Below are 15,545 nucleotides of genomic sequence, written 5' to 3'. Positions count from 1 at the left end.
AGCAGTTGGAGTTCAGTCGAATGTTCTCGTGGAAATCCAAATTGTTCGGGTGAAATTATCTTCAACATTTCTGTTTCCTCATTCAGCCTTTTAGCAATAACTCTCTCGACGATGTTTCCTAGTGCTGATAGTAGACTGATTGGTCTATAAGTTTGAGGAAATTTCGATATTGATATAACTTAAGCTCCGTTGGAATTATGTTATTGTGGAAAATGTTTCATGATGGAATTAAACCAATCATGATAAAAGATTCGCCTATGAGGCCAGATTCGCCAATAACTACAGATCTATATTGCAAATTGCAAGTATATTCAGCACTATACCTTCCAAATGTTAGATTGGGGAGCAAGAAATCCATTAAGTTTTTGGTAGGTAGATGAATGTATTGATAGACATCTTGTAAAGTATCTATAGAATAGTTTCAAATTTATGGAACTTAAACGATTCTCTTGCTGTTTTTTCACAGCAGAACCATCATCCTTAAAGCCGTCTCTCTATATCCCTTCTTTGTGAAAAAAAATCTATAAGATAATATATTGAAATCGAAAGAAAACTGCAAAAAGTTGCGGAAACGACACGGCACTGAGCATTTACAATCGTGAATGTCCCGTCGAATGGTACGCACATGTCACTTCCCAAGGTCACCTTTCTCCTGATTCTCTAGTTGTCAAACACGATGAATTATACTCTGTGACTTCGATAGTGGTGCAAGAAGACATCTGAATGTCACATAATCACATGCTATTTTCTAACATTTCGTTTAAGATATGGAATAATGGTTTGAAACATTATATGAGATGAGTGGAGGTTGCTCGATATAGAGTTCTCATTTTCGCTGCTGTTACACCATGAACATTCTGTGTCTTCATATTTTATAAGCATCTTCGTCATATTCTATGATTTTAATTCCAGAAAAGGAGCAAAAAATTGCTCATTTTCGAGAATTTTTCTGAGGATCAATCCAATCTATTTGCTAATTACCCCAACTCTGCCCATTTTTCCTTTTCGTAAAGAAAATTCTACACTAATAGGTGAATTGATCTGTCTAGGAATATTTTTTTCGTTTCTTTTCAGTCTGGTCAGCCTGTATAACTCCCGCCGTCAAGCCCTCGTTCTATTGAAATATCTTTATGGGCGATAGCCCCATGTGTTGCAGCCAAACTCGAAGATTGCTAGACCGACAGTTCTCCCTGCTGAAATATGGACTCATATTTGAATTCCATGAATATTTACTTCTTCTCGAGAGGCATTTTTCCGATTTGAATTAAATTCGCGGGTCCCCGGATTAAGATTCCGAAATTTATCAGGCTCCGTTCCTCCGTTACCAAAATTGAGCGAACTTTAATTACCACACAGAATGTCCAAGTCGCTATCTTGCATCTCGACGGAAATTGCGAAATAAGTTAGTTGGTCTTTCCATTTATCACTGCTGAGAGCCTTCGAATTCATTGCGAAAATTGAATTTCCCTCGAATTGAGTAATCGAAGGGATCATTTGGAAAGATGACTGGTTGGAATTCGGTCGGGTGTTGCGATAAGGGAGAGTTTAAATGGGGAGATCTTCAGTACAGCTTCCAATTCAGGTATTTCATCGGTTACCAGTGTGCGGTTGAAACGTTCAAGATGATTCGAAGGAAATTCCAGTTTTAGTGATTAGTAGATCGAAGAGTATAAGTCAAATCCATTCACTTTTATGAAAGCAGTCGGCTGGCCTTGGAAGGAACATATTCCACTATGCTGTCCGTTCTGCATGAAGATCTGAGTAGTTATATAGTTCTCACATGTGAATTAACGTCAGAAAATAAATTAATTCTAAAATATATGATGAACATAATGAAGGTCTATTCAAACTGATCGAAGGGCTACCTTATCTACAATAGAGTAATAGAGATCAGTGTTCAAACATATAATTTTTGCTATGGATGAAAACTAATTATCGACACATAATATGCAGTTGCTTGAGAATAGCAAATGTTGGTTATTCTCTTAGACTTAAGGTTCTAGCCGTTACGTCATCAGCTATTGGATCTAATCCAGAATTCATTAGAAAAATCAACCTTAAAATGAAATGCATCTGATGCACTTTTCGAACTGTTATTTCAAATTACCACCATCTTTTTGGGTTTTCATTCATTTATTCATTGGTGTATCCCGTTACCGGGAATGAATCTACAAAAAGACAAAAAAAGAAAAAATAAAAAAAATAAAGGTAAAGGTACGAACAGACTTATAATGTCTTAGGGCTAATTGCGACTGTGTGCCCTCCTGTGGCTGAACAGACCCAACCGTGACCTACAGATCCTTCCACACTCCGGGCATGGATAGTCACCAACCAGATCTGGCCGCCGATGTATCCTTCTCGAGTCTCCATTATAACTGTGCACCAAAGACCCCCACTGTGACTTGTCTAACGCTAGTTGTTTCCAGTTATGATTGGCATTAACTGATTTTAGGGATTGATGTAGTGTATCCTTAAACCGTTTATATTGTCCTCTTAGTTTCCGTGCTCCCTCTGTGAATTCGCCATGCAGAGCTATTTTGGGGAGTCTTGTGTCTTGCATCCTCAGAATGTGGCCGCTCCATCTGAGTCAGGCCCTCGTTACTTGAGTCTCAATTGTTGTACAACTCGCGCGTTGCAAGACTTCCTGCATTCGAAACTTTGTGGAACCATCTGATGTGCATTATTTGTCTTAGATGACGTTGTTGCGTTTGTTCAAGCTGTTTAATATGTCGCCTTTAGGGCGTCCAGCTTTCACTTAACGTAAAGATACGTTGGGAGGAACACTGCTCTGTAAACAGCTGTCTTGCTCTTCAGATTGAGGTCGTGATTTTGAAATACTCTGTCCTTTAGCTTACAGAATGCCCGTGATGCCGAATTGATACGGTTTGCATTTCCGTGTCTAGGTTAGCCTTAGTATTTATGAAGCTTTTTGGGTAGTACCATAGAAAGAACTTTCAACTTGGATTTGGGATCTGCTAGTGTTGTATTTCCTCTGTATCGGTTGGGTTCAAGTGAATGTTGTTCATGTAGTCAATCTCAATTTTATTTTATCTTATCAAAAAATGGGTCTAGACCTGATATAATCAGATTGGTCACGTTTTGTGATAATGAACTTTCTCTTTCCCGTTCTTTTCTTCGTTTTGGCTTTTTTCCTTAGATAGATGCTTCGTTCCATCGAATCTTGTAGTCTTCATCCCCTTAAATCCAATGAACTTTGTCCCAGACATGTTGGACCAAACTACTCACGTAGCACAACATTTCATTCTACCTATTTCCCAACATACTCAATTATTATGTTGGCTTTTGTTCATCGAATTTGAAGGAATGATGACAAACAAAACTTGTTTTCACGATACTGTTGCCAGTTTTCCGATAAATTCATCATATTGAATTTCATGAATATGAAACTGACTATTCGTTTCATATTTTTCCAGATACAAGGATAGATATAATAGGAGATGGACTCCTAATACGAAATGCTAGCAGAAGAGACTCGAAAGTTTATATCTGCAAAGCTGTACAACCAAATACTGGAACCATCAAAGATAGAAGGATAAAACTGACGATAGAACGTAAGTATCCCCCTACGTTTGATTCAGATTTATAACATCCATTGACATCATGTGGTGCAACTACAGAAAGTACATTGCATCGAGGAAGAGTAGATGCTGACTGTCATTTTGACATCGATCTAGTGTCACCTCTCTTGCAGCTATTTTGTGCTAAAAAACTGAATCAATTAGATTATGCACTGAATCAATTATGATTTAAGGACATCGTCATGAATTAACTTTTTATAGTTCAAAGAATTCTACAAAATTAAATGTTTCCTTTATGGAAATAAGATAAGTCGTGTTTATTCCACTTCATAATCAGATAGAGCTTCAACTGAAAGCCCCCCTCTTTATGAAAGATAAAAAAACCCTAAATGAATGCAAATTCAAAATCGCCGTTGCGTTGCTTTCAATCCAAAAACGTAGACACATTCTCCTTTCCATTAAAGATGTGTCAACTCCGTAAGGATGATCATGAAATACCCAGTAGAATGATATTCCACATGAAATATCTCACGCCTTGTTATCCCCAGAATGAAGACGAGAATAAGGAAGTAAAGAAAAACCAGACAAAAGATCAACAGTATCGTTGAAGCGTGATATAAAAACCTGTATTACGATTCCTTTTTGAACCACAACCGAATGAATGTATTCCAAATATTGGAGGAAATGAGTATGTTTCCTACAAAGAAAATAATAACAGAAAAGGTCCTGTGAGATTCGGTGGGGGCGGAAGAAGTATTTTGATGGATGATTTTCATCCAATTCTTCTATGACGTCTTAGCACGAGAACTTTCTCGATAACTGAATAGGCGTAGAGGTTTGCCATTGGTTTTCCCCAAAGGTCTTGACCTTTGTTGTTTTAATGAGTGTTCAAGCGAGATCCATTCAAACTATATATTTGTAGTAGGTATGAAATCAGTTTTTTTGAAAAGTTAGAAGTAACGATCTTGTGCAGGAGTGATGGATCTTAGGCTTCTACTTCTCGGTCATTCGGTAACGATTCCACATTGTCGACATCGATGGATGAGCAACGAAACAACGCTTCCTCTAACTTGATAGAAATTCGTAACGTCTCCCTTATTACATCCAGCCTCAATCATACCCATTGCCACCTATTGGCTTCATCCGAACTAAGTTTACGTCAAGGCATGATTGCAAAACAAATTGGCAGAATTCGAATCGGAGTTGAAAGAGAGCAATAAAAACTTTTACAATCTAAAAATAATGAAGCGGGTGTGAAGAAATGGCAGCAAGGGACAGATCCATATATTACCATATGAATATTCGAATGATACATCAAACAGACATAAGAACCTCGGAAAAACTTTCTGTCTGCCCTTTCAGGTGTAATCAACGATAGATTTCAATTTTATATTTCATATTAAATAATTCCGCAACTGTTAAACAAGTGATCTAGAGCTTCTTCTTCTGTGCCACAATCACATCTCGGATTCTCAACAGCATTCCATCTGAAGAGCATGCTATTATACCGATGATGGCCAATCCTAAGTTGATTGAACGTATACCAACTCTTCCTAGAAATATCGAATCCAGGAACTTTTTTGAAGGATCAATAATTAAACCTTTATTGAAGAGATTACACGAATTTTCATTCTGATTGCCAAAATTCTTTGTGACTATTACTTCAACAAAGTGAAGTAAGTGAAGTGAGTATTTGACTCGTACAAATATTATAGCAGTAGACTCTTATGGTCAAAAAAAAAACACTTTTTACCCATACCATTTTTGGGATTCGGCCCTGATAAAAAGATATAGCTATTTTGAATTTTCGTAATGAGCTATGCCACAATATTACCTTCAGAATAACTAGGTAAATCTGTGAAACAACACATCTGTGAATCTCTTAAACAGAGTTGTATTCAGCCAAAGGACACAACTATTCAAATTTCGAAGATACTTTTTAATTCTTATGTTTTAAACCGAGCCGATTCGGAGAAAATCGTAAGGCAAAAAAGTAATCCTTTTGGCCTGAGGAATATACTGTTGAAATATTTGTACGAGTCAAAAAATCACTTTGTATATGATGAATTTTGGAATGGAATTTATTCCTAGACTTCGAGACTGCGACCTGTCGGCGAATATGAGGAAGTGCTATGTTTAAAGGAGCGTGTAACCAATTTAGATCTGATGGTTCCAGTAGATAACAATTCTCATAGAAGTAGAGTATCGATTTTATTGACGTGAAAACCGTTAAACCAAACAGAGCAAGAGTTCTGAAAAAACTCAAGTCAAAGCTGCCTTACGGAGTGTGATGGCACCAGCCCCCAATAAAGAACTAGCTAATTCCTGACGTTAGTTGATTGCAAGAACGTAAAACAATAATTGATCCAAAATTCCGAGAAACTCGAACTACAAGAACTTATCAAAGGAAGAACAAAAAAACTATTCAGATATACTTAAGAGAGTAAATATATGATTTCTCATAAAGTGAATTTGGTGGACAAATATCGGCAACTTTTGTGGAGCAGTAGGGGGAGTTTGGGAGACTTGCCCAGGTAGGAGACTTGAACCTCCTCAAATATTTCAAAACAAATTTCGCGCTTCCGGTATCGTGAATAGCTTGCAACATACTCGTAACAAGGCACAACTAGTGGCGCCTCCATTTTGGCCGCCATCAGAACAGTTTGGGTGTGACAGGGTTGAACGTGATTTGATTGTTAGGAAGTAAGAAAATGAATAATTTTTGTTTTTTGCACTGTCTGAAGAGTTTAATAGGTGCGTGGTGTTATATATATTTAGTTTACTGCTTCCATTGATTAATATTGTTTCACAAACAATGAGCCTTAAATAGTTGTAAAAGTTTCAAGAAAACATCTATTGAATAGACTATAGGGAAGGCGGTAGACTTCATCCATGCTATGGTCGAGAGACATAATCCAGTGGTCAAAGTTTGCCACACTGAGCTTAAATAATAGTTTGCTTCAAAAAAAGAAAATTGAATAATAGAAATGAACATAAAAAAATATACAGAGGTTCAGAGAAGTAAAAAACATCTCGGAAATAAGGGAGAGTGACTTTGAAATAGAAAATATGTATTTCTTACGCTGATACATCTGATGATGTAAACCTTCACATAGACAATCGTTGCTCATTGAAAATTGTTTTCTTTCAATGTTTTTCCTGATGAACCAACTTATGGTCAAGTCTTTCTTACCCCCTGTTCAACTCTCCCATGGTTTTGGAAGACAAGAGCCAATTTTTGATTCTTAAAAAAAGAATTGCGGTACAGGGTAGGCAAAATTCGTAGTCTACTGAGGGGATCTCGAGAACTGTAGCAGCTAGAAGAAAACGGATGGCACATTCTCTAGCTCTTTTCTCATGATTAATTCAAATCTGAAAACAGAACCGGCCTATCATTTTTAGATTTCGAGTTATGAACATAAATTGAGATTTTGACGATTCCGAAAAGTTCCCATAACTTTTTTGTCTTTGAAGTTACAGATCTAAAACTTGAACATTCTTAGGCACTTTCATACGTAGAATCTCTCGACAACAGATTTGTTGTCGATCCAAAAATAACAAAAGAAATAAAAGTTTGCATTAAAAAAAAAATTAAGTTCATCTAATGATTGGAAATGAAAATATTTTTGAGCTCGTCAGTGGATTCTACGAGAAGAAGTGCCTGTAAAAGGTTCAAGTTTCAGATTTGTAACTTCAAAGACAAAAAAGTTATGAGAACTTTACGATATTGTCAAACTCAAAAACGAAGTATCGAAGAGGCTGCGGTTTTCACCTTTCTTAGTTTCTCCAAAAAAGAGCTCGGAAATGTGTCATCCATTTTCTTCTAGCTGCTATAGTTCTCGAGATCCTCTCAGTAGACAACGAATTTTGCTCACCCTGTACTCAAAATATTTATATCACCATCACTCCACTATTATCTGTCATCACCTATTCAGGCAAAAAAGTGAGTTGCCTACCGTTTACAGATACAACTTAAGTGGCTTCAGAGTGAAAAAGGGTTCAACTCCCCATATATTTTGACCATGCGGTGAAGTGGCTGACTTGAGTGGGTTTTTCCTTGACGTCATAGATCCCCCAGTATATTCCAGTTCAGGATGAAAAAGCAGGTGTCAAAATTCACTGGGTAATGGAACGTTCGGCATTTTCTCGTTATCATCCCACGCCCATCGTTCCCCTCAAAGGATAACCTATCGTATAGATGAGAGCGAACTTGCGGCAGGCGCCGATTGAAAAATCGCGATTCAAAGCCTCCCTATCGTCTCCGCGTTATCTTCCACGATCACGCTTCCCTAATGAGTTACTCCGAACTCCGACATATCTATACGGAGTTGGAACTCGGAACTGTTGATGCCGAATTGGAATTCCCCGAACGAACTCCGTACCCCAAAGTTATTATCGGCGGACGGACTCCGAGGTCCGAGTCCATTCATCCGAATCGCGGCCTATCTCAGGGCCCTCGGTGGCGGCAAACACACGATACGCCCGTTGTTCGCGCGCCGCGAGCAAAAACGTCCGCCGTTATTCTACGCGAGATCGTGGCTCGCACCGCCCGATTCTTTGTCTAGTCCAGATTGCCCCGCGACAATGGAACACGTCTGAACACGTCTCGAGAAGGCGCATTATCTCGTGGACGTGCGAGAAACTGGCTGGAACAGACGTCTTGGCTTCCGTTCTCTCGGCGAAATGTACGCCTTGAGGGAAACTGGCAACTGGTGCGAGTGACAAACAAACTTGAGAATAAAATAATGGAATACCCGAGTTCGCATCGGATATGATACATTTCATGCATAAATTCCGTTATAAAATGGAGTTCTTGAGACGAAAGCGTTGCCGTCTGTCATTTTCCGTTCAAATGAGAGGTGCGGAACCAATTACGGAAGTCTCACGAACACCGTGAGAATAGATGTCGAATCGACAGGCAGAAGGAGCGGAGGAAATATGAAGAGTTTCGCATGAGCGTCTAATTGTGCTTATTTCATTTGTATCTCCTCAAAGTATGGGGCATACATCAATGGAAAGTTGGAGAAGGGTGAAAAACAACCAGGATCACATTCATTCTCGCTGAACAATATACAAAGTTGAAATTTGTAGAACATTAGGAAATAACTCTAGGTGGAAGCGCTTATTAAATACGAGCTATTCACTGGAGATGTACCAAAAATTCAGCAGGTTCTTCTTTGCGCGAAAGCTTCTCGTGGAGAAACAACTTTGGGTTGACAAAATTGCTAGAACTAGAGATATTTTGTCAAATTATTCTTGATAGCGTACAACTATACGACCAAAATACCCATGAATATACAGGGCAAGTCTTTGACTCGTTCAAATACTTTAACAGTAGATTCTTGAGGTCAAAAGAAACACTTTTTTCCTATACTATTTTTTCCGATTAGGCCCTCATAAAAATATATAGCCATTTTAAGTATTCATAATGAGCTGTGCCACCTCTGGAAAGACAAAATTACCTTCAGAATAACTAGCTGAATCTGTGACACTACACATCTGTCGATCTTACAGAGTTGCATTCAGTCAAAGTACCAAACTTTTCAAGTTCACAGATACTTTTTATTTTTGAGCATTTCTCGAAAACAGCGCATTATACGAGAAAATATGAGCTGTGCCAACCCTGGACGAACAAAATTACCTCCAGAATAACTAGTTAAATATGTGTCACTACACATCTGTGGATCTTTTAAACAGAGTTGTATCAAGCCAACGTCTCCAATTTTTCAAATTTCACTTTTAAATTTTTGAACATCAAATTACTCGAAAACGGAGGAAAAATGAAGAATACTTTCATTTTACAAAATGTTCAAGTATTCGTTGATACAATTAGATAGTTTCAAGAGTTGGGTTCCTTGATCTCTTGGTATTTTTATGGTACGTAATGGCCATAATGGGAAAACTGGAAGACATGGATGATATCTTCTGATCGAAAAAGATTCATCAAATAAATGTAAAACTATATTCCGAAATTCATTTCCTTCGATGAAAAAGTTTGTGAGATGGAACTGAAAATAACCTTTTTCAATGGTTTTTCAACAGCCTGTATCTTTTAAACCGAACCGATTCGGAAAAAATGGTGATGTTAAAAAGTGTTTCTTTTGACTTCAAGAATCTACTGTTAAAATATTTGTACGAGTCAAGGACTTGCCCTGTATAGACGTTTATTATACGTTGAATAGAGGTTACTAGTTGAATTTCATAACGAAACCTAAATTCAACCACACGTTGATTTCTTCTTTAATCAACGTTTATGACTCACCTCGTCACCAATAAGAAACTTGTCTTTATCGTGCTTCCACAACTTATGGGCAATAAGGTCTAAAAAACATTACATCAACGTTGAATAAGAAACCATTCAACAACCAATGAGAACCAATTAGAAACAATTTTTTATCTTATTGTCACAAGCAATACCATTATTACTTCTATCTTCTATCACTAATACTACCTAGCAGACATAAATAAGAAATATCACATCAGCGTTGAATACGAAACTATTTAAAAACGTGTTAATCTAATTGCCAATAAGAAATATCGTTTTTTTACAACGTATAATCAATAAGGAGCAGGAAACATAACTCTGAAATGTGTCCTCACTGTGGCTTCTCAACGTTTGATCAATATGATGTATGAAACGTAAAATCAACGTTAAATTTCGTGTTTACTTTCATTGAATTCCCAATAAATGGACCGAAATCATACTGGAATAAATTTTCTGAAGTGCACAGGAATTAATAAAAATGGAAACACTCCTTCATTTTAGCCAGAGTTTACAAAGAAGGTTTTTTAAACGCTCACCTGAAATGAAAAGCCATATTGGAGTTTGCAATCATCCTTCACGATACTCCAAGTTCAACATTTCGTCAATAATAATGTAAAGCAGCAGTACGAGCCTTATTATAAAAATAATTCACTCCTTGAATTGTGACTGCGGCTTCATCTTTGAAAAAATCACATTCATCAATTGACTCAGTAATGTATCTAGAAGCCCATCTACGCGTCTTCGAAGCAAGCCAATAAATCAAGATGATTATTCGCTTATTCAGGTATTCGGTGTAATTTTCCGAGACTTCTTTCGTATATTCCAGGAAAACGTGATCCAAATATCGTCAATCAGTCATCCATCGACGACATACCTGGTTATGAATTCGAAGAATAACCTCTTCAAGTCAAGCCCATTTATCAAACTCTTCCTACGCTCTCATCCGAAGTGTTAATCGATGGGAAATTGAAAATTGATGGTGAATGAGGGAAATTTTATATCGGTCTTTTCCCTTGCTTACCTCGGTCGTTAGCCTCTGAATGAGATGAAAAATGATGCTGCCTGCGCTGAAATTGTGTAGGACCAGCCCAGGGCCCACGTTATATTTGAAATTTGATTCAATTGGACAATTCCGATATAAAAATAGAACTTCCTCCGGGCGGTGGAGTGTTTCCAGAATTTTCGCCGAACAAATTACTCTAAAAGTTTTCGCAGAATAATTGAATGAAGAATTTGGGTCGGCCCAACATCCTGAGCGTCACAAAGTGCCATCGATTTCTAAAGCTTGCATCTTCTCTCCCTTAGTTTTATGTTCTGGGTGTTGTTCGTTCAATTACGAAGACAATCTTGTCACGAAGATAATTTTTCTCAATGTTGCATTTGCAGGATACTTGAGTTCCACAATTTCCTATCAAACAAGCTAACTCTAGTTGAAAATCGTTTTACTAAAACATAACCTCTGATAAAATTTTTGTCTTATAACTTCATGTCAACTAGATCGAGCTATACAATTCGAATTTACTGTTTGGTTGAAATTAACTGTGCTGTGTCTAAGGTGGCGTAAGGACACAGAAACAGAGCCTCTGAGGGGTACTTTGGTACCTATGGAGTATCAAGAAAATATAACAATATATACGAAGATGTATTGATATCTAGTTAGCCTAGACCAGTTCTAAGCATAAAAAAAATGCGTTACCATACCAACGAACAATAACTCATTAGAAGTGTCAGTGTGAAGTTTGAGGTCAAAAGAGTGAACCAGAGTTACGCAATAAATTAAAGGAAAGAAGATTTCCTCCTAAATTGTGAAAATCGAAAATTTGGAGTATCGAGCCATCATCAAGTACCTGTATCTAAAAGGGTTAAGAGATAAGATCAGATTCAAGAAGATATGCTTAATACCCTTGGTGATCAATGTCCTTCGTATGCGTCCGTGAAAAATTGAACTGCAAGCTTCAAAAGGGGTAAATTTTCCAATGAAGATGATGACCGATTGGAAAGGCCAGTTTCTGTGTTAGTCCCCGAAAATATCGATGCAGTTCATGACATGATTTTATCAGACTTTCGAATTGGGCTAAGACGGATATCTGAAGCACTGAATATTTCATACGAACGCGTTCATCATATAGTTCACGTCAATTTGGACATGAGGAAAATTGCTGCAAAATGGATCCCCAAATGTTTGAATGCAGACCAAAAGCGTGCAAGGGTAGAAGCATCGCGTTCGATCTGTGCTCGATTTGAAAACGATGTGGACTTCTTAAACCGAATTATTACTCTGGATGATACTTGGGTACATTTCTACGATCCAGAAACAAAGCAACAATCGATGGAATGGCGACACTGTGGTTCTCAAAGACCTAAGAAGTTTCTTGTCCAAAAAGGTGCTGGAAAAGTTCTTGCTTCAGTTTTTTGGGATTGCCAAGGGGTAATCATGATTGATTTTTTGGATGAGGGTAGAACAAGAACCGGAGGTTACTATTCGACTTTACTGAACACTCTACGAGAAAAAATTAAAGAGAAAAGACGCGGCAAGCTATCCAAAGGTGTTTTGTTTTTGCAGGACAAGGCCCCTGCACACAAATATCATGCCGCCATACAAAAAATTGGTTATTTAGGGTTTGAATTACTAGAATACCCCCCTTATTCACCAGATTTAGCTCCATCCGACTAGCATCCCTTTCCCCAATTGAAAAAAAGTTTGAAAGGTCGTACATTTTCTTCCAACGAGGAGGTTATAAAAGCTTTAGAGGTCTGGTTTGCAGAGTAAGAAGCATCTAGCCGAGCTAATCTCGATCAGCACAACCCTCGACGAACTCGTGAAAAAGTCATTAAATTTCTTAGCAAATTTCCAGAAAATTGATCGAGAGTTAGAATAAGAATTTGCAGTTGCGATGCATCAAGTTGAAAAAAGCCTCTCAAGTGAAACCCTGTACTACTCATTCGAGGGATATTTCCCCAAATTATCGTCATTTATCTGGACCAAATTTCATCGACCCACCCCTCACCATTGCAAGCCCCAGACGTCCCCATATTTCGAACATTAATAGGAAGACAAATGAACCCATTTAGATACCTATATGCAAGATGAATAACAAATCACCAAACATGCTCTTATTGAAATTTCATGGCGTTTCTCAGGTGCGGAAATTATTTTCTACGTTGAGAACATCCGAAACAAGGTTAGACTAAGGTTGATTTACGGGGGTAGTTTGTCCCATTGTGATGCGGAGTTCCCTCCAAGATAGGGAAGTTAATTCCACCACCTGCCAAAGAGAATTTGCGCTTCCAGCAGGAACCTCGGAAGGGCGGAGATGACTACACGAATAGGTAGATAACACTTGATAATTTTCCACGTCGTACACTGAATTTAGGACAGATTTATGCAGGCGGTATACAGTGGGACTAGTTATTCTACTTTGATCCTTCGGGAGGATAACTTTGAAACGCGACTAACGATTTTTATAATACAATAATGTATTCAGAGCAATGCTGAGCAATGAAAAAAAGTACTTCGAGCATTAAGGGCAAAAAGTACAGGTTGGGCAAAATTGGTGATACCTGATTTACAACTTTTTCAACCCAACGAGATAGAGGAAAATGCATGGCACATTACTGTCGTCTTTTTTCGAGAAACTAATAATGCCATCAACTGCATCACTCTATCTTCTTTTGTTTTCGAGTTATAGGTCAAAATTCAACTTTCGTATCTGACAAAGATACTGTATATGCCCTACGTATCTCTGATAATAATCATGTTAATCTGACAGTTTGCGTGGTGAGGCTGGCCGTAGGGAAGAGTTGAAAATGGTTAAAAAAAAATTCTCGAGCGTCTCAGATTTTGAGAGGATATGCTGATTGGACCCAAAGCAAGCTAGAATCATTATTGATTCTACTCTTAATATCATCAATGTACATAATATATTCTCATTTTAAGATCATGTGTTTTAAGGAGAGCATTAAGTTCAGTTCCAGAACATCAACCTTTGAAATTCCATGAACGTACATCATATGTACTTGTGAAAAAAAATAAAAAAGACAGAATAATCATTCAGCATTTAATTCTCACAAACCATCGGATAATATTATGATTTAATTCAACTCCTTTCCGATTTACACGAGAAATTGTGAAGAAACAATTGATATTGATCGTCATATTAGTCTGGAGGTAAATAAAGTAGAATTGAAAACGGTCTGAAAGTCATATTTTATCGTATTGTACATTTCGATATAAAAGACCTTTCTGCTATAATTTCTCGTTGTAGGTCTCTAATGGACCGTATTTTGACCCGCCCTCGTTAGCATGAAAGGATACGAGGATACCTATGGATTTAATTTTTCGTTCAGCGAATTACCAATGGAAAAATGTATTTCTCTTTGGCGCATTCATTATATTAGAATTCCATATTACATTCCAACGAAATGTGCAGGCTATGCGTAACTTGAATCCTTGATCAGAAAAAAAATGTTATGGAAAAAATGTTATCATATTGCTCACTCCGGTTATTTGAAATATGTAGCATAACAATGTAGACCATCATGAGTTTCACATTTCAGGGGATCTAACCGCTTGTTCATTTTTGATCCATTCTCGAAATCTATTTTTTGTGCTAGGGTGGGAGCTTTGGCAACGCTGATTATAGAACACCCTGATTTTCAGACAGAGGTGCAAATATGTCATTTTAGGGGGGTCTAACCACTTGCTTATTTCTGACTAAAAAATCGACTTTTTCGAAATCGAGTTTTTGTACTAGGGTGGAAGCCTAGGAGAAGCTGATTACATAACCGGAAATCCCAATAGGATCAGACGAATATAACAGGAGATATCGCAGATTGAAATTTGCAATTTTTGAAAAAATGCCATTTTGAAGATGAAAATCTAAACGAAGGGAGATAGGCTTCCGCAAATGGCTGCAGTAGACTCAGCGTATTCGAAAACCTATATTTTCATACCAAACTTTTCAATATCTGACACTGTTTTGGAGAAAATGATTGTTTTTGTTTTTCCACTTTTCATTTTCGAGTTCAATTCGAAGAGCTGTCTGGAGTGCAATTCTCTTTTGAATCATCGACCGTTTGGTTTTCTAGAATCTTCGAAACAAATTCTATGCACTCCATATCCTAGGACAACAATAGAACATCCTGATTTTTAGACATAGGTGCAAATAAGTGATTTTAGGGGGGTCTAACCCCTTGCTCATTTTTGACCTAAAAAATCGAGATTTTCGAAATCGAGTTTTTGTGCTAGGAAGGAAGCCTAGGCAACGCTGATTATATAACCGGAAATCCCAATTGGATCAGACGAATATAGCACTAGATATCGCAGATTGAAATTTGCAATTTTTGAAAAAATGCCATTTTGAGAATGAAAATCTAAACGAAGAAAGATAGGCTTCCGCAAATGGCTGCAATAGATTGAGCGTATTCGAAAACCTATATTTTCATACCAAACATTTCAATATCTGACACTGTTTTGGAGAAAATGATTGTTTTTCTTTTTCCACTTTTCATTTTCGAGTTCACTTCGAAGAGTTGTCTGGAGTGCAATTCTCTTTTGAATCATCAACCGTTTGGTTTTCTAGAATCTTCGGAACAAATTCTATGCACTCCATATCCTAGGACAACAATAGAACATCCTGATTTTTAGACATAGGTGCAAATAAGTGATTTTAGGGGGGTCTAACCCCTTGCTCATTTTTGACCTAAAAAATCGAGAATTTTCGAAATCAAGTTTTTGTGCT

General features: G+C 37.5%; 1 protein-coding gene across 1 annotated transcript in view; it reads left to right on the top strand.

Moving 5' to 3' along the window:
- Window positions 1–15,545, top strand: part of LOC123310512 (neural cell adhesion molecule 2-like) — a 153,701-nt gene that overhangs the window by 81,594 nt on the left and 56,562 nt on the right. The window contains exon 5 of the mRNA XM_044894008.1: window positions 3,435–3,572. Within this exon, the coding sequence (XP_044749943.1) occupies window positions 3,435–3,572 (138 nt within the window). The remainder of the gene's footprint in view (window positions 1–3,434; window positions 3,573–15,545) is intronic.

This window comes from Coccinella septempunctata, chromosome 3 (genome assembly GCF_907165205.1).
Source record: "Coccinella septempunctata chromosome 3, icCocSept1.1, whole genome shotgun sequence".
NCBI lineage: Eukaryota > Metazoa > Arthropoda > Insecta > Coleoptera > Coccinellidae > Coccinella > Coccinella septempunctata.
Note: the sequence above shows the minus strand (reverse complement) of the source record. Positions and strands in the feature narration are given on the sequence as shown.